This window comes from Mya arenaria, chromosome 8 (assembly GCF_026914265.1).
Source record: "Mya arenaria isolate MELC-2E11 chromosome 8, ASM2691426v1".
Lineage (NCBI taxonomy): Eukaryota > Metazoa > Mollusca > Bivalvia > Myida > Myidae > Mya > Mya arenaria.
Window position 1 is genome coordinate 22,276,903 of NC_069129.1, and position 25,336 is coordinate 22,302,238.

The 25,336-nt window shown below is 35.2% G+C and overlaps 1 protein-coding gene across 5 annotated transcripts in view; it reads left to right on the top strand.

Moving 5' to 3' along the window:
• LOC128243663 (15-hydroxyprostaglandin dehydrogenase [NAD(+)]-like) overlaps window positions 1–25,336 on the top strand; it is a 37,330-nt gene that overhangs the window by 10,075 nt on the left and 1,919 nt on the right. For 2 of the 5 annotated variants that reach the window (XM_052961549.1, XM_052961548.1), the window contains 5 exons: window positions 20,199–20,322; window positions 22,961–23,073; window positions 23,423–23,519; window positions 24,173–24,249; window positions 24,871–25,034. In XM_052961549.1, the coding sequence (XP_052817509.1) occupies window positions 20,199–20,322; window positions 22,961–23,073; window positions 23,423–23,519; window positions 24,173–24,249; window positions 24,871–25,034 (575 nt within the window). Of the gene's footprint in view, window positions 1–6,915; window positions 7,142–12,543; window positions 12,819–13,753; window positions 14,275–20,198; window positions 20,323–22,960; window positions 23,074–23,422; window positions 23,520–24,172; window positions 24,250–24,870; window positions 25,035–25,336 lie in introns of those variants that run through there. The other 3 variants (XM_052961553.1, XM_052961551.1, XM_052961550.1) reach the window with 3 other exon arrangements.

Sequence of the window (25,336 nt, forward strand, 5' to 3'; positions counted from 1 at the left end):
ACATAACTTACTTTGACATGCCCAGTAGCCAAATAATTTACGAATACCTTCGCTATATGCACACTATTCATAACTAACCTGTAAAAGAACCTCGAGTATTTGTAATAAATTTATGGAGCATTCGTGTTGAACTGGTAATGAAAGAGGTGCGATCGGTGAAAATACCTCTGGGAAAGTATTGCGGCTGAAGGCCCCATTTTAGGCACGCGGTGTACAGGGCTCTATGATTCAACGTTCAATATTTAGCACATACTTTTAAAAAACAAATTTTAATACATTATAATATCCATACAAGCAATGATATCATAATAGGCAGAATAATAAAACTTAAAAGGTAATAATAATATTTATAATCATCAAATTTTAGTTGTTGTTTTTTCAAATAGTTAGCAGTGAATTGTGTATGATAATGCGTACAATGGGGAATAGAATCCTTGAATACGCATCACGTTAACCTAGAGTGTATAATAGATACTCTCTCATAAGTTTTCTTGAACTATATAAATTCACAGGCTAGGCGATTATTTTTATTCAAAATTTTACTTATAGAATCGTTCCGTACAAACATGGCAACAACTGTTCAACTATCGTTTAATACCCCCGATTCACGGCTACGGTAATCTCGTAGGCATGAATACTTAATGAGGCAGATTCATTAGTTCCCCAAGGTACCAGATGCTTTCCCTTAGAAAAATTTCTGGCGAAGTTCGGCCACCTTTTCAATACAATATTTTTCAGTCAAGACCACTCAGCCATGGAGATAACTTACACTACAGAGAAGCAAATTCATTGCAAGAAGAGTTGTCTCCCCTGTCTCATGCATATTCAGTAAAACAGATGCTCTCAGTCAATTGTCCATGGTTTTTATAAAGTAAACGAAATTGAGTATCATGGCTGCTGACGATGTTGTTCAACGGCCTCTCCAATGACATCCTTAGTTCAGCCCAAATTGTAATGTTTGTATAAGTATACATGTAAAGAATGTTAGAGAAACAATTTTGAAGTGTAAACTTCATAAACATACCTAGTTTTTTTATATAGAATATATGCACTGTGTTGTTTGTGCTGTGTTTCCATGTTTTTAGTTTGTGATTTTTGTTTTTGTGCTCATTGTCTTTGGCGTTTACCCAGTGTCATTAAACAGGGTTTATGTTTAAACTTTTGGCTACCGAGCTTGTTCCTGTAGTTTTTCGCATAAGTATTAACGCCTCTAGGCATGATTAGGTATGCAGTTTCTAATTACCGGTAATATTAATTGCTATGCAAAATTTGGGTTGAAAAGGAAAGAGTAGCATGTGCTCTATTTTGACACTTAATAGTCAAATATTCTTATTCATGTCATGAGAAATTAAATATGTTATCAATATGAAATCTTATTCCCATCAAGGTTTCTTAGAATAAGTATAGTTGCTCTACTTTTACAGAGAAAAAAAATATTTGCCAAGCACAGGTTTCTTGGATTGTATATCAATATCAAGACCAATTGCTGTCTTAATCACACTAGAAACAGCAAATACCTGGTGGATAATATTGGAATATGTGAAAATAGTTTGATCTTAGTAGGATCAAATTGTAAAGAATATATGTATTGTATAAGTTCTTGCAAAAGTTCGTTATATTTTACTATTTTCTGAATTAAAATAAAATAACGATAGTTGATAATGAATGAAAATAGTGTTAAACGCAATGTTGTTCTTTAAATATAAGAAAAAATAGTTTTGGCTATACTTAACATGTTTAAAGAAATGACAAAAAAATCCTGCTATATCAAATGTTAGTGAATTAGTGACATGATTGGTATTAAGATAATAGATAACCTAAATCAGACCTTCTTCAAGAAGTATTCGAATAGAAGATAGAATGTTTTATATAAACAACATTCATAAGATAAACTACATACTCAGTCTAACACAAACATGTGTGTTTGATTAAGCACAGATAGTTAGAAACTCTTCAAATAACCTCGCTATTAAAGCAAATTAACCACCTGCTATAAAGAATTGATTTGAGTTGGAGAAGTACGTTTTAACCCAAGTTGTAGACTATTCCAAACTTTGCAATTCTAAGTGTTAAATTTCCGTTTATAAATGCATCACATTCTAACAATGAACGTGAAGCCGTTGTGTATCAGTTAAAAGGAGCTTCTTCGTATTGGGGATATATTTGATGTGGGAAATGCGACAAAACATTGACAAAACGAATAGTTCTAGTACAAAAAGACATGCAGACAACATCTAATAGGGATGCACGATATAAAGAACATGTCTGTGTCTAATATTTAACTTTAAGTTATTTCGTGAAGTTGTATTCCAATTAAAATTAATTTGAAAAAAGGGGAAAAAACTCTTATACAATGATATGATCTAGATAAGCATACAAATATTCTCTTATACAATGATATGATCTAGATAAGCATACAATATTTCCTTATACAATGATATGATCTAGATAAGCATACAAATATTTCCTTATACAATGATATGATCTAGATTAACATACAAATATTTCCTTATACAATGATATGATCTAGATAAGCATACGATTATTTTTCGTGCATTGGTCGATGGAACTAAGTGGTAAAGCTGCGTTGATAACCGGCGGGGGCTCGGGGATGGGATGTGAATTTGCTAAGATCCTTTTGACTGAGAGAGCAAAGGTAAGTTTACTAATATGAACACGTTTGTTTTGTGGTGGGGGTATGCATACTTTGGATATATGATATGGGGAATGCGACTGTTTGTGAGTGTATATGAGCAATTATCCAAAATATTGCCAATAAAACATATGCATTGCGGTTACACCAGTTTGTTCCTGTAGTTTCCGATGTAATATTTCAAATAATCGCCTAAAAAAAGATTGAAGGGGATTGAAAGGATTAAAATACTTCTGATTGAATGAATAGCCTCAAGTTATAACCTTACCTCATGATATTATTATCATATATTTCTATTAAATTAGCCCTTTAACTCATTTGTCTTTTGATGGATTGTGCCTTGTTTTCCAAAAACATGTACATAAAAGTTTTAATTATTTTTTACGGTTTTTACGTGAGGTTCGTTTATCAAAGATGTTCGTGTTGAGAGCATGAACAGAGAAGAACAGGCGGCATTATAATCCACTCGAATGTGTCATAGTGCATTGATATCTTGGCTGTTACAAGCAATTACACATACAATTGTAAATTATGGATTTTTACTTGTACGGTTAAGTAATAGATAACAACAAGCTAACATTGAAGAACCCTTGCTATATAAGAGCGTGCACGTTTAGACCGTAGTATTGTGTTGAGATTTTTGGGACGCATGTTTAGGTAAGAATTCTGGTTTCTATTGAACGATTGGAGGGTTCTCTGCATGTAGGCTGCATGTTTTCGATGCAACTTTCCGTTTGGATACATTACCTGGCATGTTTTTGTACCAACACTTCTCGATCAAATCGAAGTTGTTGACCTTTGATCTATTTAGGCCTTCCTTTCGAGATTTTTAGACATCTTCAAACTGCTGTAATGCATTGTTATTATATGCAAAATCGTTAAAAGGAGAAATAAAATAGTTAAAGATAAATGTCCCTTAATGTATTTCAGGTCATATTACACCAAAGCTGGATATCATTCCTATTAGAGGACTTTAATATTAGTCACGTTTCATGGACAGGCACCTAGTACTAGTGTACAGTATGAGAGACCGTTAGCACGTTCCCCTTCTTGGGAACGAACCTTCACACATCCCCCCACCCGAGCTTTTGATAGGCTAACTGGTTATGTTTGGTATAGTTTGGGTCATATCTGTTTGAACTCTGGAAAATACATTACCACTGATTTGATGTCCTCATGCGGTTTTACATCATTTGTTCCAGGACATTTGAAAAATCCCTGTCACCATGATAATCATTTAACGATGGGAACAATCGTGTGTTCCTAATAAAGACATTCTTTCAGCTGAATATATATTCTTTTTTCGAAGCCAAATGGTTGTAATAAACAAACGGAACGTGGATTAAAAATATAAAGCAAAAGAAAAAGACTCTAAATCGAAGAAATATGCCGACAACTATAGGCAAACGCTTTGGGCAGATAGTTTGACGGTATCTGTGCCAAGCAATTCCATTAAAATCAAATCACAGCATTACCTTCATTATAACGCTGTGAAACACGTAACATCGTGTAGCAAACCTGAGAAATAAATCTAATTTGTATCGTTTCGCTAAGTATTAGGCTTATTCCTGTTTTTGATAAAAATATAGCATAACTTATCTAACATAATGTGTCAAAAATCAATGTAACTCATACTCTTTAATCACTTGATAGGTTTTCCTTTTAGCTGACCCTAGCTACCATGTATGAAGCTTATTCCAGTTTTGAAAAAAGATGGTAAATATAGGATTACTTATCTAACATAATGTGTCAAAAATCAATGTAATAAAATCTCATTCATACTTTGTAATCACTTTTCCTTTAAGCTGAACCTAGCGATCATACATGAAGCTTATGTTATAAATTATGTATTATTGTAAAAGCTCTCGTCTCCTAGATAATGGTCATAGCTTTAATTCATGTCAGAAGATGTCTTACCTTTTTTAATCAATAATACTTGAAAAGGACTTCTGAAATGCTCCAATCTCTGTAATAAAGCAATCAAATGCTCCATTAAAATACTTTGCAATACTTCTATTGGCATTTTAATTATTACAGTGAAACCTTTTGAATGACTTTGTTTTTGATCGGATTCCAAACGTAACTCCGTGTACTTTGTATTGTATTATCCATTATAATTATTATCCTTTCCTTAAAATCAACGAAGTATTTAAATGGAATTTGGTTTTCGTTTGCGATATATTAAGAAGTTAGTTTGAATATATTTTTCCTTGATTTAATGTCACAAATATATTTATTTTACTCTCTGGATCTAGAATATCGGAACTATACAATTCTTTGTTAGCTAAATTAACAGTGTTTGCAGTTTGTTGTCCAGTCACTATTTACCTTGATAAAAAAGAAATGTTATTTCCAAACAAAATGTGTACGAACTGTTTATACTATTAGTGGTTATAGATATTTTCCAAAAAAAACATCGGAGCAAGGTTGAAATGATATAAACATGCATACTGTCCTTAACATCGCTCTGATAACGGGCGGGCCATAGGATTAGGAAGAGGATTTGCAAGGGCTTTATTGTCAGAAGGGTCAAAGGTTAGCACATGTATGATACTATTGTTGTGAATTTCAATACACTCAAATATTATCGATGAATTGTTTCTTTCGTGTCTGTGACACTCTTATTCAAAATCAATACATACACATGTATAACAAACATACAATTTGAGTGATATACCTTAAGCCATTTACTAAATAATACATTTATGGAACATATCAATTACTGATAACAAGATTGTAACCGTGTTTTAATAGCTGTAAACGCGAAAACCTTAAATGATTGGTGAATGCTAAAAGATTTACTGCGATATACAATCGTATCATAAGGTGGAAATACCGTGTTTTCTTCATCTTTCTTTCAAGTTTTCGGTTTCCTTAATAAAAATCTGTTTTGGTTTATTAAAGCAATTATATTAATCGTGGTAAATCTTATTTGGGAGTAAGAGTGCATCTTTAACTTTTGCAAATATTAAACGACCTTATAGAACATTCGTCTTAAATTGGTACTGAAAATAGATGTAATTAGTGGACGTACTCTCGGCCTAAATTGACGTTGAACCCCTCCCCCCTTTTAAAACGCTGTATACAAGGGAGGTTTCCGGAGTAATCTGGACTCAAACATGTGTTAAATGGTACGCAGAAACTCATCATTTTAGCGCTATTCGGTTCGCATGCAGATTATTCATACCGTATGTTATTATTCATTGCGCCATATTAGGGTAGAAAATGAATAATCGGTATATTATTGGGAAGGGGTTACTCGCTCCATAATCACTGAGCTCAAAAAGTTTAAAACACTAAACTCATCTTGTATTCGGTTCACAATGGGAATGGGGCTATTCTTTTACTCTCTCCATATGCATTTAGGTATTTAGTCTGCGTTTGGAGTCGTCAATACTTCATATCTTAAATTATCTTTAAACTGCTAATAGTGTCGATTTTGTTTTGTTTTTTTCAGTTTCAGATTCATTATTTTTATTCTATCGTATGCATTTAACACGAATTTATTTTGTAAAATACTGTTGTGCATTACATAAAATAAAGAAAACAGTAAATTGATAAATCCGGTTTGGGATTACTTTATAAACCAACTATAAATATTATTTTTATATAACATTCCTATTGAATGTTGAACAAGTTTAAATATTTGATTTTGCAATGATAAACGTGATATAAATATAGAGATGACAATGTAGGAGTCAATCATTTACGTTTGTGGTAAAATAAAACCTAGATGTGTAAAAGGTATATTTACCTACAGCTGACGAGCTGCCGGCAACAAATCAGAAAAGAATGATCAGAGAATCATTCGATTGGTTGTGATCTAGTTTGCTTTGTCTTTTAGGCCAATATCATGATTCTGATATACAAGGTGGTATTTTATGATAGTTTGAATATCATTTTTGTTAAAGCGCTGTTAAACAGAGAAAGCATATCTTATTTATAACGTACATAATTACTGTTTCATTACTGAAGAGTACTTATTCTGCTGATTTATGAGAAATCTGTTATCATTATATACTCAAACACTTGCAAACAGTTTGTCGATTTATAAAATACTCTGTTGGAAGATATAGATATATGCATTTTTCAATTCTTTATGAGGATATTAGCTCGTAACCAAAACTAACTTTTAAACACTACAGGTGTGTGACTTTTAAGCGTATCTACGGATCGTCTGTCAATATTTCAAGAGGATATTAGCTCGTAACACAAACAAACTTGAATGCACTACAAGAGTGTGACTTTGAGTGTAACTACTATAGATAGACTGTCCGTAAGAAGAATGAACAAAAAGAGTGTTGTATGGTTGAGCTTTTTAAATGTAGCATTTTACTGAAATGGAATAATGTCAGAATGAGAATACTTTCATGATTTTCCCGCGGAAATCTAAGAATGCAAATAGCCAGTAAAATTGCGTTGGTGACTGGTGGTGTTTCGGGAATAGGACAGGGATTTGTAGAGGCCCTTCTTGCTGGAGGTGCAAAGGTGAGCTATATTGCATTGATATATGGTTTAAATATCCGTAATTGCATTTTGAAACATCTAAAACTGACGGTAGCTGCTAAGGGGATTTGGCAGCGTTTTAGTTACCGTTATTCCATTGATGTTAAAGAGGTGTCTGACCAAAACCAAGCCTGTTTTATCATAATTTTGTTGTATTCATCTTCATTGCTCCTAATTGGTCTAGTCTGCTAGAATATATATGTATATTATATTTTTTTTATTTTTAATGTTATATGTTTGACCATAAATGTGTGTATTTCTGTTTACAACATACGGACTGATATATGATATATAATGTGTTGCATATATTACATTTTGTTGTTGTCCTGAATCTGAATTTTCAATTATAGTTTCGATTTAATTACTTTGCTTCAAATGTAGTTCATATTTAACGTGAAACACTGTGTAATTTGATTGGGTTTCATTGCATAGTTTGTACGCTAAATCATTTAACATTTCATGAAAAGGTCGTGTTGATACTACTTTAATACATTGCACGTTCATGTTTACAATATCATGTCGTTAGTTGTTGTTATCTAAACAATGGTACATTCTTTGTACAGATATGAATTAAATTAAACCAATTTCTTTTTAACAAGAAGACGTGCATTTGTTGAATATCAATCAGTTTTTTTTCGGCAAAAAGTGATGTGTCAATGACTTAAAATGAAATATTTAAAGGTGGTGATATATTACGATCCTAAAATTGTTCAAACATATTATTTGGTAGTAATAAGTTACCAAATTCATTTCGCATCAAACAGGCTGTTTATGTACACGTCGAATACGACAATGTTACTGGTTAGAGTACTGATGCAACCTTTCTGTCAAATTCGATGTTAAATTAATATATTGATAAAGGTTGCTTTTCAAAAAATGTAAGACTCTTTGGCTCTTTGCGTATTTACATTTGCGCCTTAGATTTATGACATACCCATATACAGTTTCATAATCTATCCAATCTTACTTCGAATCCTTCACAAAATGAATACAATGACATGTTAATATAAAAGATACTTCAATGTCAATGAATTGGATCATTTGATCTTCTTAGAGGTGTGTTTGCGGTGTTCGGACATGCTTTTCTTTCTATCTTGTACTACAGAATAATCTTACCTGAATCTTAAAGCACAATAGTTGCAAAGTAAAACATTTACTGTCACAAGGCGGATATAGAAACAGTTGCTGGTTGGATTGGTTTAAAGGGATTAGATCATTTTTTATAGGGTCAGACATTGAAGATTTTAATTCCATGCGTTATATGAAAAGGCTGCCTGTCACAATGTTAAATTTTTGTTAAGAGTTTGGATAAGAGGGTTTTTAATTTATACTTAATATTTACATGAGACATTGACAAAGAAAACATCATTTTGCAGAGGAATGATAGTTTCACTGTTTAATTTGGATGACTTAAGCCGAATGCTAGCATTGGAATAGTTGTTCAAATAAGTACATGGCAAGTACTGTGTGATGGATACAGTATACTTTTTAATAAATAAAAAAACTGTAGCACTTTTTGGATTAACTGTCATCGAAATGAAATATCAGTGAGAGACTTTAAAACTACGTGAATACACCAAGTTTTGTTACACTTTCGTGCTGAGACCAAACTTTCATTGAGCTTCAGACCATATTTCTTTGAAACAAATGTTGTTGTTCTTGATGTATTTTTTTAATTTGGATTGTATGGCATTTATCTCCCAGACAATTATGTCTCGCTGACTTGGTAATTGTTTTCTCCTCATTTGCTCTCCAGTATAATTGTAGGCAGATATGTTAGTAGAATTATCACTTCCTTCGCTGCAGCTATGATATATTGAAGTGTCTTCTACACTGACTCTACCACCAAATGAATCGCTGTATTGATTCTGATAATCAATAAAAAGCCTCAGATGTTCAGACAATCGCTAAATGTCCATTTTGTCAATAATTTAGTTTTATTATGTCAGTTTTAAGCGGATCGGTAATATTCGCTTTCCAATATAATAGTGGCATTCGCGCCAAAACTTAGTATTTAAAGTTTGTTGGCTTTTTTGTGATTTTTATTATTTTGCTTTACTAGATAATTAATTTCCATTAGCGGGGCACAACAACTTTTTACTCAACAAACCATCATAAATACATGATGCTTATATATAGGGGATATTATGATAGGACGCTTTTCTGGTGACCTGTATCCCGTCGAGTTCGATGTATAAACACGTATCCGTCAAGACCGCAGATCACAGCAAAAAATCAACAACAAAAAACGGTACTTATATCACGAGTATACACTAATCGTCATTTCATGTAGACGTAACACGGCCTTTGTTAACAAAGTTAATATTCGTTGGAATTGGTGACATTTTATTCTAACCGGCCATTCAGCTCGAATGTGACGAAAGCTGAAATACTCATATGGCTGACTTGAGAACTATTTCCTCCTCATTTCCTTTCTGGCTTTGTTGGCAGACGAAATTGTCCAATTATCACTGCCTTGGAAATCCATATCCCCTAGAAATTATAAGTGAAATCAATTGGTCTCTTGCGGGTTTGTTTTGTTTTGTTGTTGCTGGGGTTTTTTCTGGGGGGTTGGAGGGATGTTGATTTTTTTGTTATTGTTGTGATTTTTTCTTAGGCACATCTGCATTCGTTTCGAATAACCCTCTTCATTCTTTTATAATATTTTTTTTTCCTTTTTTCGTATTGTTAATAAACATTAATAAATAACTTCTATGCAACTGTTTCAATATGATAGTAAAGTCATTGTTTCGACATTTTTGGTTAGAATTTTTTCCAAAAAAGGTTTTTTTCTGTAACGAATCTCAGGACAATTATTTAATAAAATGTTTTACTCTTTGATATCATAATTGTAAAAAAATACCAAAATGTAAAAACCAATCGAGTCGGAGACCGGGTTCGAACCGGGGTCGCCAAAATTCCAGTTCAGTGTTGTATGCACTGTGCTACGAAGGCTTAGCCTTAGCGGTTAGAATATTTCAGCTATATATCCAACTTGGTAATATCACGTGATTACATCGACTAGCCAATCACGCATAAGGAATTAATTCTACTAGGTAGACATACCCAGTAATCTTTTGTAATGGAAAATACCTAAAAACTGCGAAAAAAAAACTATTTGTAAACTATGTGGTACTTCAGTTAGTAAGTTTCAATGCATTGTTCACATCGATACCAAGTTTATGTCAGTTTAGACAATTTTCTCTTTGTTTTTGCTATTTCATCAATAATTAATTTAACAGCCCCTTTAAATGATTTGATCATTTAGCTTTTTTGTGAGCAATAAGTTTCTATTAGAAGATAAATAAGCTTATTAATCAAAACAAATGATATTCCGAGCTCCAACATATTATTTAAAAAAACATATTGGTTTGAAGCGGTGTACATGTATGTAATATAAATAATGAATTTCAGCATAACAAATGCCCTTCGTTGTTATTCAGTAAGACTCGTCACATAATTATCATACAGCAAAATAACTATAAATACCATGGCGAAAGGATAAGGACTGAAAGGAGAGGATATAGAGATGGAGAAATCTAGGGCGTGAAGAAGGGTGAGATAAATTAATGAGTGGGAGAGAGGAATTAAGAGATACTGGGAAAGAGGAGGGATAGGGATGAGACAAATAGAAAGGGACGGAGGATACGAAATGGAGAGGGGATGCGGAGGAAAGGATAAGAAATTAAGAGGGGATGCCGAGGAGAGGATAAGAAATGGAGAGGGGATGCCGAGGAGAGGGTAAGAAATGGAGAGTGGGTGCCGAGGAGAGGGTGAGAAATGGAGAGAGAGGGGATGCTAAGGAGAAGATAAGAAATGGAGAGGGGATGCGAAGGAGACGATAAAAATGGAGTTGGGTTGCGAAGGAGACGATAGGAAATGGAGAGGGGATGCAAAGGAGAGGATAACAAATGGAGAAGGGATGCGAAGGAGAGGATAAGAAATGGAGAGGGGGTGCCGAGGAGAGGATGAGAAATGGAGAGAGAGGGGATGCTAAGGAGAAGATAAGAAATGGATAGGGGATGCGAAGGAGGCGATAAAAATGGAGTTGGGTTGCGAAGGAGACGATAGGAAATGGAGAGGGGATGCAGAGGAAAGGATAACAAATGGAGAAGGGATGCGAAGGAGAGGATAAAAATGGAGAAGGGATGTTAAGTAGAGAGTAAGAAATGGAGAGGGGATGCAAAGGAGATGATAGGAAATGGATAGGGGATGCAAAGGAGGGGATAGGAAATGGATAGGGGATGCAAAGGAGAGGATAAGAAATGGAGAGGGGATGCAAAGGAAAGGATAAGAAATGGAGGGGAAAGGCGAAGGAGAAGATAAGAAACGGGGATTGGATGCAAAGGAGATAATAAGAAATCGAGACGGGATGCGAAGGAGATGATACAAAATGAAGTGGGGATGCGAAGGAGAGGATAAGAAATGGAGAGGGGATGCGAAGGAGAGGATAAGAAAGCGAGTGGGGATGCGAAGGAGAGGATAAGACATAGAGAGAGGATGCCAAGGAGAGGATAAGACATAGAGAGGGGATGCAAAGGGGAAAAATGTAGAGATCAGGGAGTAAAAGAGAGGCAAAAGTAAAAAGATACAGGCGGACGTAGATAGAAATGAGGGAAGGGAGAAGATAAAGAGGGAGGGTTAAAAAGGTAATAGGAAGATGGGATGGTTGAGGCAAGGGGCTAAAAGTGGGAGTGATAGATGTTTAAAGGAGAAATGTTGGAAGAGTTAATGTATTGTCTACAGCTTCTAAATCACATGATCTCTCTTATCAAAATCACTAAAGGCTGCCGACTTATTTTAAAATATAAAGTGACGGGTAATTTCAAAAAATGTTTTTTGAACTGAAATATTTTGAAGAGGCTCGTTTACGTTTGTTTGAATAGTGTCAGACTTGGAGTGTGAGAAATAATCGAAAAGCTTCTGTCTAAATGTACTTAAATTTGCTAATATGAATTAAATTGAGACCTTTGGTCTCCTAGATAATGGTCAAAGCTTGATTTCATTTGAGAAAATGACTTACCTATTTAATCAATTATGCTTAATAATGTATTCTTAAATGCTCCAAGCTCTGTAATAAAACAATCAAATACTCTATCAAAATACTTTGCAATACTTCTATTCGCATTTTATTTATTACAATATAGCCTTTTGAATGACCTGACATTTGGTCGGGATCCAAACGTTAATCCATGTAGTATGTATTGTACTATTTAATGTGATTATTATCCATTGCTTAAAATCAACTAAGTATTTCAATGGAAGTTGCATTTTGTGAATGAGATATATTAAGACAAGTTTAAATGACGTTGTGCTATATTTAATGTCACAAATATATTTCTCGTGAAAATTTTGGTATTTACCTCATCACTGAAAGCAGAAGATCGGATTTATACAAATACTTGTTGGTTTTATTAACAGTGTTTTCAGTGTGTTGTGAAGTCAATATCAGCCTTGATGGTAAAAGAAATGCTGTTTCCAGACATACCTTGTATGAGCTGTGAATGATATTGGTGGTTTTAGCCATTTTCCTTAAAAACCGGATAAAATTTAAAGTAAAATAAACATGCATATTGCCCGTAGCATCGCTTTGATAACGGGCGGTGCCATAGGTTTAGGAAGAGGATTTGCAAGGGCCTTGTTGGCAGAAGGGACAAAGGTAAACACATGTATGACACTTTTGTTGTAAATTTCAATACAATCAATATTTCATCGAAAAAATGTTTATTTTGGTTTGTAAAATATTGCAAAAATGTATCGACCTTAATGAACATTCGTCTTAAACCGGTACTGAAAAGAGATGTAATTAGTGGACGTACTCTCGGCCTATATTAAAGTTAAACCCATTTCCCATTGTTTGTGCGCGGTATACATGGAATGTTTTAGAAGTACGCCGGCATCAAAAGGGTGTAACACGATACACAGAATCTAATCAGTTTGCATTATACGGAACGAATGCACATTATTCAGACCGCGCTAAAGTATTTGTTGCGCAAATTCGGGGTCAGACTTGAGTCTCTAATTCGGGGTAGTCTTGAGTCTTGAAACTAAAAGTCCAAACTTCATGTCTTAATAAAAAAAATTGAAACAGCTGCTAGATAATAGATGATGTCGATTTTGTTATATCTCTTCAGTTTCATTTTCATTGTTGCTTTTATTTTACACGAATTTGTACTGAAGACAAGTGTTCTTTTATACGTTAGAAACCGTCAGTTGTTCAGCATGGGGAAAATCAAAAAGGAAGCAAGTTGAAAAATGCAATCTATCAATAAAAGCCGTATTAAAATGGGTTTAATTTATAAACCAATTTAAAATATTCATTTATATAACGACCCTAAATGAATGTTTATATAACAGTTTAAATATTTGATTTTATTCGTTTGCAATGGTAAACGTGAAATAAGTATAGGTATTTAGGAGTCAATCATTTACGTATGAGGCTAAATACATCCTAGATGTGAAAGAGGTATATTTACCTACAGCTGACGAGCTGCCGACAGCCAATACGAGGTAAGAGATAATAATTCGATTCGATGTGAACTAGCTTGCTTTGTCTTTTATGCTAGCTACTTCATTATGAGATGCAAGGTCGGATTTTTAAATATTTTGGGTATCATTCCTGTTAAAGCCCTTTAAACAATGAATATATATATAAGCTATGATGGACATAGTTACAGTATTTTGACTTAGGAAATCTTCTTCTGCTGATTAAAGCGGAATATCCGTTAATATTTTATTTAAACACTAGAGAAAACTTTCTTGATCGGTTGAATGCTATGGTTAAAGAAATTGGAAATTGGATTATTCTATAGTTCGTGGGGATATTAGCTCGTAATCAAACCAAACTTTTAAACACTACAAGTGTGAAACTGTTGAGCGTATCTACTGTAGATATACCGTCCGTTAAAAACATTTACGAACAAAGTGGTGTATGTGTTGAGTTTCCTTAATGTATCATTTTACTGAAAAAGAATAATATCAGACCAAAGATGTTTTTATAATTTTCTCGTGAAAATATAAGAATGCAAATAAGCGGTAAAGTTGCGTTGGTGACTGGAGGTATTTCGGGAATAGGACAGGGATTTGTAGAGGCCCTTCTTGCTGGAGGTGCAAAGGTGAGCTATATTGTACTGCATTGATGGAATATTTTATACAAATCATTTTCATTTTAGACAGTTTTAAATGATTGTAGTTCCTATACAGGTTTAAAAGCGTTTTAATTTCCATTAATATCCATGAAGTGTCTGGCCAAAACCGAGCCTGCTTTTTCAAACATTTGATGCGGTCTTCTGTCTTGCTACTTATTAGATCAGTCTTCTAGGATATGAATCTATAGAATGCATTTCTCTGTAAAATGTTTGAGAATGCACAAGAGTAGTTCAGTTAACAATAAAACAAACAGATGATTCATAAGTGTTGCATCTATTTATTTATTTTATTTTGTTGTTGTTTTAATAACAGCTTTTCCTTTATCTGGACTCTTAGTAATACTTTTCATTTATTTACTTTGCTTCAAACGTAGATGCTTATTAACATGAAACGTTGTGTCATTTGATTGGATTTCAATTAATAGTTTGCAAGCAAAATAATAAATCATTCTATTCACTAAAATGTCAATGAATGCTACAGTAATGCATTTTAAGTTGATGTTCACAACAGGGGCGGTTCCAGCAATTGACGTTAGAGGGGGCGTAACTTAGGGACGCAACCTTTTGGCATACGCCCCTACCTGAGAACCAAAAGTAAATGACATAAACTATTTGCATTGGGGTTGAGGTGACTCCCTCAAGAAACTGTTAACAATTTATAGTCGGAATTAATGCATTTTTAGCGTATTCTATTCCTCATTTGCTCCCATATTGAAATAAAAAGTAATCTTGGGCGATTCTAAAGGGGGCGCGCGCCGGGTGCGCCCCCCTCTAAACTCGCTGGTGCACAATACTCATGTCAATAGTTTGTTGATATTTAAATAATGATACCTTCTTTTTACATTTTTTAAGTAAAATCAAAAATACTTTCATTTGTATACTATCAACAATTGTCCAGTGTCAAAATGTGATGTGCTTATAACTTTATAATGAAATATTCAAAGGTGATGATATATCACCCCCTCAAACGGTTCATATGTTTCGTTTGGTAGTAATAAATTACCAAATATATTTCACTTCAAACAGGATCTTTGTATACGCGTTGATAAAGACAATATTGCTGATAAGAGCAGTAATTCAAATCCCTCTGTCAAAATCGATCATAAATCTAGTTTAAGGATTACCGTTTCGTTTCAAACTATGTGATCTCGTATTGTTTGTACTTCGCTGGTGTACTTTTAGAGCCATATATTGTTTAATGATCTACCTACGCAGAATGTCTTCGCATCTGTCTGAAAATGGAGACGAGCATGTAAACTTTCATAAAAAACATAAATAAATAAATAAAATAAAATAAACTTTAATATAAAGTAAACAACTAATACTCAGTGAACATTTTATCATAATAGATAAATAAAGCGAATAATAAGAAATATCCCTCTGACTTTGGACATTGTGTGCAAGCGCAATTAGGTTAATAGCATACCAAAGGAAAATACAACTGCTCTTACAACGGAAGCTGTTGTATCAGAAAAATATATCATTTGTCCAGCTAACTGTGATTCCAAGCAGGCGGGGTATATGTTATGGTAGATTGGCGTCTATTTCCTACTTATATCTATTGCGGTAATTGTTGGTCGTCGAAGAAGGCGAATTACCACTACTGTTTGAAGAAGAAGTACTTCTATTCTCTGTTCCTTAATAACATTAAAGTTGTCTATCAATTCATATTCGGGACAAAATCTACTATTGTGGCGGATATAATTCGTGCGGGCAGAGATGAACCTTTCTAAAAGGCTGTGATCTAGTACGTAAAAATTTAAATGAGGCCAAAAGCTACATTCTATTTCAATAAAGTTTACATTGCCGTGCTATTCAACGAAGACAAATAATGTTCCTGACTGAATCTCTTTATTCCTATCACCTTTCAGCTCAAACGGACAAAAAATGATAGTTTATGTACCCATTTAGCTGACTTGGGTATTATTTTCACTTTATTTACATCCTGGCATTGTTGGCAGTCTAAATTGTCTAATTATCACTCTTTGGAAACTGAGAAGAATCAGACCCATATCCTCTAGCTATTATAATGTGAAGTAATATTGGTATAGAATTGCGTCGTTTCACAGAGATAATTTCATCTGCAGCAAATATTTTCATACATTTAGCGCTCTGGTAAAGATTGAGTTTATCTGTAGATTTTGTTTAATTATGTTTACCGATATGTTTGTTTGCTTATACAAATATAATTAATGTTTAGCACTGTCGCATCCGTTTTACAGAGCTCGCTTGATTCTTTTATATAAATATATCATTTTTTTGTAAAAAAAAATCTTTCTTGTACAGAAACTATTTTATAAAATCATTTTGTTTTAATTTTTCTACATTCAATGATATAAAAGTCTTATTGTTATTAAACATACGTGTTTGTTCTGTTTAAACTTATCAAATAAAATCTTATTGTGAATAGCATTCCGCTTTTTGTGAAAATTCTGTTTTATGAGTGTGTAATTGCTCTCAAAAAAAACCATAATCATTGATATAAAATGATGTCCCACACTCCTACTCTTTTAAAAAGAAGCATCGTTTTGTGGTGAATATGAAAGCGAAACTAACAAACAAAAATGCGTGGTTGAGTTGATATACTGTATGACCCTCGCTGTTATCAAGTAAAACTTAATTTATCAAATGCAGAGAGAAAGGATGACGATTGGCATCGGAGGATTTGAAGAAGAGGCGATAAAGATGATGAATATAAAGAGATTGGGAGGTTGTGAAAAAAAAGAAGAATATTGAGTGAATGAAGACCGGAAGGGGGAGATAAAGGAAAGAAATAGGCGAGATAAGGTAGTGGGGGAAGGGCAATTGGGGGTTAAATATGAGAAATGATGGGGTAGAAGAGGGAAAGGAGAGGCAAGATAAAGATAAACGTGTGTGTGTGTGTGTGTGTGTGTGTGTGTGTGTGTGTGTGTGTGTGCGTGTGTGTGTGTGTGTGAGAGAGAGAGAGAGAGAGAGAGAGAGAGAGAGGGGGGGGGGGGAGAGAGAGAGAGAGAGAGAGTAAGAAAGAGGAGAGCGTGAAAATATTAAGAAGAGTTAAGATGGATGGTATGGAGTGCGTGGGGAAGAGAGGGACATATGAGTGAGTGGAGAGGGAATGAACGTGATAGTTAGGGTTAGGATTAAAGAAGAAAAGAAAAAAAGAATAGTGTGGGAATGAGAGAAAAGGAGTAATATTAGTAACAGATGTCGTTTGGATAGTGTTTGTAACATGCGCGACCACACACGCTTGTACGATGCACCGTTTTCCAATGGAAAATACAGAACAAAAATAAATAACATACCCTGCAACCGCTAAGGCTAAGCCTTCGTAGCACAGTGCATACAACACTGAACTGGAATTTTGGCGACCCCGGTTCGAACCCGGTCTCCGACTCGATTGGTTTTTACATTTTGGTATTTTTTTTACAATTATGATATCAAAGAGTAAAACATTTTATTAAATAATTGTCCTGAGATTCGTTACAGAAAAAAACCTTTTTTTGGAAAAAATTCTAACCAAAAATGTCGAAACAATGACTTTATACGTACGAGCGGAAGCTCTGAAAGCCAGGCTCGAAAACCAGTTACGCAAGTTCCCGTACAAATTTTATCCAAGATATAAAACCCTGTGCGATTTATTGCTATAATACAAATATTGGAGGTGTAAATGGCAGATTTCTAAATCACTTTCCTGTAAATGTTACCTGTGAAAAAAGAACACCATTGGTTTACAGAAAGCCTACATGTTATATTATCTTATGTCGATTAATTTCTTCAAAATGTAGTGAATTGCCAAAGTCTAGCAATCAAGTAATGTCCTGCCTTCCGTTTCTTTCCTAAATATATTTATATTATTTTACAGACTTTGCTATCTCATTTTTATCAACCAATTGCAGCACGTGCATTTCTTTCTTCTTTAATTCATCATTTAAACTAAAAATAATGCTTGAATTCGACAATGTTTAAATGTATTCAAAAGAACTCTGGCATTTTGTGTACGAAACATCCACACTTAAAAAGGATAAAAAAACGACTTTAGATGAACCTATCGAAAACACTTATTACACTTTGTCTTCTGATCTTTCCTTTGAGATCCGAATATAATTGTGACAAGGTGTTCGGTCCAAGCTTTAATTCGTCGGCAACGTCCTGTGACTTTACATGTTCGTTTGGATATCTCACATCGGGCAGATTTTAAGTTAACAACCCGGTTAACGAGAGCATTGTTAACTTTAAAATTTGAAATAGTCGATGATGTGCTCATAAAGTTCAATGAAAAAGTATAGCTGAAACATTGTCTGAAATCTTGTTAGACATACTGCAGGTCACAAATGTATCCATTAAACTTCTAGCCTGAGAGCAGTAACTATTTTTAAGTTCACAACGATGGCGTTAACAACGTTGTTAACTTTAACAAAGTTCTGAACAGTTCGCCCAATGACTAACGATAATTCAACAAGAATAAGATAGTATGGTGCTTCCTCTGTTGCTCTCCTAAACCCATGTCTTTCCCTGCTTCCCATTGAATGGCATTATATGGTTGTCACATGGACGTTGAATACGGAATGACGTTAAGGCCATCGCCTATGAATGTGGTGAACTGAAACGCGATACTCGATAGTGCGATAGTATAAACGCCAAATCACGAAACTAATATGACGAAAACGCGACTGTACGATAATGAAAACGCGACAGTACGATAACAAAAACGCGATAATACGACAGTACGGAGATGATAATGCGTGTTCTTGGTATCATACTGTCACGTTTTCATCATCTTACTGTCATGTTTTCATCATCGTACTGTCGCATTTTCATTATCGTAATGTCACGTTATCATCGCCGTACTGTCGCGTTATCACCATTATACCTTGCGTTATCATCAGCGTACTTTCGCGTTATCATCAACGTACTGTCGAGTTTAAATCAACGTAATATCGCATTATCATCATCGTTATGTCGCATTATCATCAACGCAATGTCGCGTTATCATCATCGTAATGTCGCGTTTAAATCATCGTAATGTCGCATTATCATTATCGAAATGTCGCGTTATCATCACCGTACTGTCGCGTTTAAATTTACGTAATTTCGCATTATCATCATCGTAATGTCGCAGTAATGTCGCGTTATCATCATCGTATTGTCGCGTTATTATCATCGTACTGTCCCGTTATTATCATCGTACTGTCCCGTTATTATCATCGTACTGTCCCGTTATTATCATCGTCCTGTCCCGTTATTATCATCTATTATAGCGTTATTATCATCGTACTGTCCCGTTATTATCATCGTACTGTCCCGTTATTATCATCGTATTATCGCGTTATTATCATCGTACTGTCCCGTTATTATCATCGTCCTGTCCCGTTATTATCATCTATTAACGCGTTATTATCATCGTACTGTCCCGTTATTATCATCGTACTGTCCCGTTATTATCATCGTACTGTCCCGTTATTATCATCGTACTGTCCCGTTATTATCATCGTACTGTCCCGTTATTATCATCGTACTGTCCCGTTATTATCATCGTCCTGTCCCGTTATTATCATCTATTATCGCGTTATTATCATCGTACTGTCCCGTTATTATCATCGTACTGTCCCGTTATTATCATCGTACTGTCCCGTTATTATCATCGTACTGTCCCGTTATTATCATCGTACTGTCCCGTTATTATCATCGTACTATTGCGTTTGACGCGTGACAATGTTATCATCTAAAGTAAGAGTCGTTGATTACAATGTTGTTGTTTTTTTCCAAGTGATTTAGAATTAACCACTGTTTTCATTTCGGGCGAGTATCATTTTTTTGAAAATTGTTTACCATTTGAAACATATAATGCATGTGAATATCGTGCAGTTGAACGTTTTATCACCATATTTACATGTTGATACTTGCAATTGCAGGTGAGTATCGTGGACTTCAACGAGGAGGCTGGACGCGCTACTGAGAAAGACCTTGCGGAAAAGTACGGCAGCAGTAACGTCATATTCTGTCCGTGCAATGTTACCTCACAGGAACAGTTTGCAGGTAAGAGAATTACCACACGTCGTGTGTTCGAATATCAACGACGGTTCGTTTTTAATCTAGTGTGCAGGGAATGACTATTTTCATGAAATTTTAGTACTAGAGGGTTATATCTTTCATACTCTGACTTTGATAGAAAGTTCCTTTTATAGATTAAAGAATATTGAGGAGTTTATGCCTCCCACCCCAGATAAGTAGATCCATATAGTAGGCCGTGCTGAAAATCCTTATCTTGCCCACGGGCAAAGATAAAAAGTACCCATAAGGAACTACTTTTTTATTGTCATCACACAATTACTTCCCTTGTTAATGCACCACCAGTCAATTGTAACCACGCCCCCCCCCCCCCTCAGGTCCGGGAATAGCGGGGACTTTGACTTTTGGTCCAGCCAACCCCGGTTAAAATCCCCGCCCTGCGGGAACAAACAGATGGTAAAATCCCCGCCAAATGCCCCCGCACCCCAGGGACCCTAGGTAAGGCCCAATCCCCGCTATATTTTTGCGAAGACAAAACCAGCACATTCACCCGGTACTGCGGGGCCACCTGGAAGGTAAAAAACTGCCCTTTTACCCGGCTATCCCCGGTATATCCACGGACGTGGGGGGGGCGTGGTTACAATTGACTAGAGCATAAAAACCGTCGCCTGTAGCACCATGGAAACGTTGTCTTGTGACAATATTTAAAATCCAAATAAAATCATTTCTCGTTTCAAATGGCTCGGTAAACCTCGTTTCCCCAAAACACCCTAAACTCGGGTTGAGATGAACATATCTTACACAAGCGGCCATGGTAGATACTTATAACCAAAAGAACAACTCGGTCTTCAAATTTGTGCACCCTATAAAAAGTACAGTACACTGGTTAAAAGTCGAGGCCTACAGTTCTTTCATCACGCACCCGTTTCTTCCTGCCATTTATCAATGTGAAGTAATTCTAACAATTTGCGTATGATTTTTTGTATTCGTTTCCATTCATCATAGATAATTATTAAACGCCTCGGTCTGATAGAAAACGATCGAATGCCTCCTGTTGATGAACACTTTTTCTCTTGAAAATGACGATAAATGACAAATACAATTAAAATAATTGCATCTTTTCTGGGACGTTTTTGAACGGTGTTGATATATTTAGAGTTTTTGCGTAACAAAGAGGCGTCTGTCAAAATCTTAAACCTGATAATTCTTAGAGAGGCGAACGAGATTAATTGTACTTTATTTATCTTAAATGTCTACTTCTCGACAGTATGATACAATCAGATCGTAAACGTCAGCGTATGTATCGAAATGATTAATGCAAAACATACCAATCGAAATCAGCAAGTTAGAGTTGATCTGCAAAAAAAACAGAATATGAAGAGTTCTTTAGCTTTTCCAAATACATTCGAAACTAGCTATGTCGAACTTTGTTATCTCGAAATTCTAGTTATTCCGATTTTTTTCGGTTATTTTTCGGTTTAGTTATACACTTTTTATAGTTCGGTTATATCGAATGTTCGTTATCTCGAGATGTTCTCGACGTCTTCGAAAAGACGAGTTTTGACTGTACAAATAATCAAAACTCATGTTATACTGAATTAATAAAAAAAAATCCTATGAGATAGTAGAACTTCACAAATCTGAATTACATTAACTTTTAGTTACTCAGTAATTGACTTAAACCATATGAATCGGTAGATTTAAATAAGGGTTGGGCTCTTAGACAAAACTTCTGAGAAGTTCAAGGCCCGTTTATCTTGAACAAAGGCATACTTATATCCTGAATGAATGAATGAATGAACGAACGAACGAACGAACGAACGAACGAACGAAAGAACGAACGGGCGGGCGGGCGGGCGGGCGGGCGGGCGTGGTAGCGGACGGATCGGGATGGGATGAAATGGGATGGGATGGTGGATGGAGGGATGGATGAAAGAGTATATAAAAAACATGGATCAATGAAATTAATGAATTAACGAGGGTATGAATAAATGAATGCATGGAAGAGAGGAAAGAATGCATGAACGAAATCAACGAACGAATCATTGAAAGAATGATTTTCAGGATTAAATTGATTAGCAAAAACAATAAAAAAAATCAAAGGCACGGGATTAACAATATTTGTTGTTAAAAGGACGACACGTATAAGACCTGCTCATGACAACACATTCGCATGAAACATGCCATAATAAAGTTAATACGATGAGTCGTTTCATGCAGCACTTCCATTCGCTTGGCGGCGTAAATACATGTGGTCACGTGAGAATGAATCAGGCATGTTATTGAGGACCGACATAAAAGAGATTAATATGTTAAAAAATGATAACTTCTTCAATTGGTTTATATTAGGTTAATTTCGCTCGATTGTTAAGACAGCTCAAAGCTAATATGAATCACTTTCAAGTCCATTTCCTTGGCAGAAACCAGTACTGTGTCCTTTTTGAGATGACACGAGAAAGTACCTCTTGTGGGGCTCGAACTCGCACCGTCTTGGGAGAGAGGCGTACACCTATACTACTCTCTCGTCCTACAATAAATTAGAGTTAATCAAATTGCGATGATGTTGCTTATGTTACAGAGGCATTCCAACATGAGCAGGAATCTGGTGGTGACGCGGATCACGATGTTGAACAATACTTTTGTAAACATTCATGATGTATTTCAGACGCTTTCCGACGTACGCGGGAGGTGCTTGGTGGCCCGGATATTGTGGTAAACAATGCGGGTGTAGGCGGGGAAACGGACGATAAATGGGAATCTGTCATCGACATCAACCTGGTGAGAATTTCTTCAGTTTCTAAGATAATATATTAGCTGAAAGAAGTTGACAAAAGCGAGCTTGATTCTTTGCGCGTTCTAGTTGCGAACTTCTGTTAAGTGTGAGGTATGATCAATGGTAATTCCATCTTTAAGGTGATAATATAATTGCCAGAATTATCAGGCACTTTTCGTTCCATGTCAGATGTAGGCACGACGCACACTTAACCGAATTGCCTATTGCCACCACGTGACAATTCTTTTTTTTATTTGGTAACTCTTCCTGTCTATAATAGCAATTATATAATACTATGATGGGAAGAATAACTAAAAAACACATTCAAGTCGTCCTTTTATTCCGTACCTACAGAAGGGAACATTACGTGGTACTCGGCTGGCACTGAAATATATGAGTAAGGCGGGAGGCGGCAGCGGCGGAGTCATCGTCAACATGGCCAGTATGGCGGGTAAGCGAAAAAAATGACTCCTTAAATTAAAATGATCATTTCATTTCGGTTTAGAACAATTGAAGCAGGCGACAACAAGGTTTTATGTCCAGAGTATAGATCCTAGGCGTGGGTCAAATCGATTACAAATACTAACGGCGTACCAAACTTTTTCCACTTTGAATCTTAAAGCTGCACTCTCACAGATTAAACGTTTGGACAACTTTTTTGTCTTGGAACGAGTCAATTTTTGCGAAAATGTATGAAAACCAGTGATATAAGACTGCCGAATCAGATCGCTGGTTTTCATAATTTGGTTCCAGAAATAATGTTTTATGCATATTTCTTAAAGCGGTAGTAACAATTAAAGCTATAAACAATAATTTTCGAACGTAAATATGAAAACTGCGATCTGAAATTTTGTCAGCAGTCTTATATCACTGGTTTTCAGAAAAGTACGCAAAATTTGGCTCATTCCAAGACAAAAAAATAATGAAAAAACGGTAACTACTAATACATAGTGCCTACTAAATAACAAAGAGAGAATGCCGCTTGAAAAGCACTCGTCCAACACGAACTGTACATGGTTTTGATCGAATATAAGTCTAAGCATTATCTTAGACTGGTACTTTCGATATTCCCTTCAATAACATGTATTCAATCTCTTTTCGCAGGAGTCAACCCAAATCCCTTTGCACCTGTTTACGGGGCATCAAAAGCCGGTATTATCCATGCTACAAGATCTCTAGCAGTGAGTAAACTGTCTTGATGTAATTCACTTGTTAGTTTAATAATCACATCAATATTCATATTGCACTAAGTCAATAAATGTTTACTTATAAAGATGCAAGTATTTTCCGAAGCTGTCAAAAGCGGTTATATCACTTTCATAGATGATAATTTTAATTACTAATCAACTGTTGTTGTTTTTAAATAGTTCAAAAGAGTAAATTTCTAAGAAATAGTTAGATGACATGAAGTAACATCTTAATTATTAAGTGTGGGCGGAGTGAGCGTAGCGAACGAGCCCTTTCTTAATCACTGATCATTTACTTCACATTATTTTACTTAGTGACTAAGAATACAACCTCATTGCATGCACATTGTCAATGTAAAATCCGACACAAGTAGCATATACCCGATGAGTGGCAGTAGGCGGACTTTTAAACACCCGCGAAAGTTGGAAACCTAATAATACAGCTTGATTACTTGCATTTTTATTGGCTGAAAATTGATTGTTTTCTGAAATAGCATAATCAACGAATGCTAGTTTAACTATGCCAAACCACAGTCTGAGTCACTAGATGTCTAAAGTTTTGAAAAGAAAACAGTTATATCCGGCTGAAAAATATTAATAATAACCATGTTCCAGATATCACCTGATGTTCAAAAGTCCGGTATCCGTCTTAACGTCATGTGCCCCGCGTTCGTGGACACGCCGATGTTCAGGAACATGGCTTCCGGTGACGCCTCGCAGACTTCCAGTTCAGACCAGATGGCGGTGAAGGCGTTTGTAGATCATATCGGTGTTATGAGGTAATCGCAGTGACCGATTTGTATCTTAATTGTTTATAGGTCACTGAATACCATATGTATTCAGACCAGGTGAAGGTTAATAACTTAAAGACATTTGTGCAGTATATTTAAGGAATGGAAGTTGAGGTGTAAATATTGATCGATATCAGAAGTCATTGTCAGTGGCAGATTTTGTGTTTTGGAATGCATTGAATATCAGACTTGTTAGGTTCGTTGTTTGTGGACTCATTACAAATGTGTTTGGGTAAATGTTGGAGATCTACTTGGTGAATTTGTGTAGAATTGTTAAATAAGAACTTTAT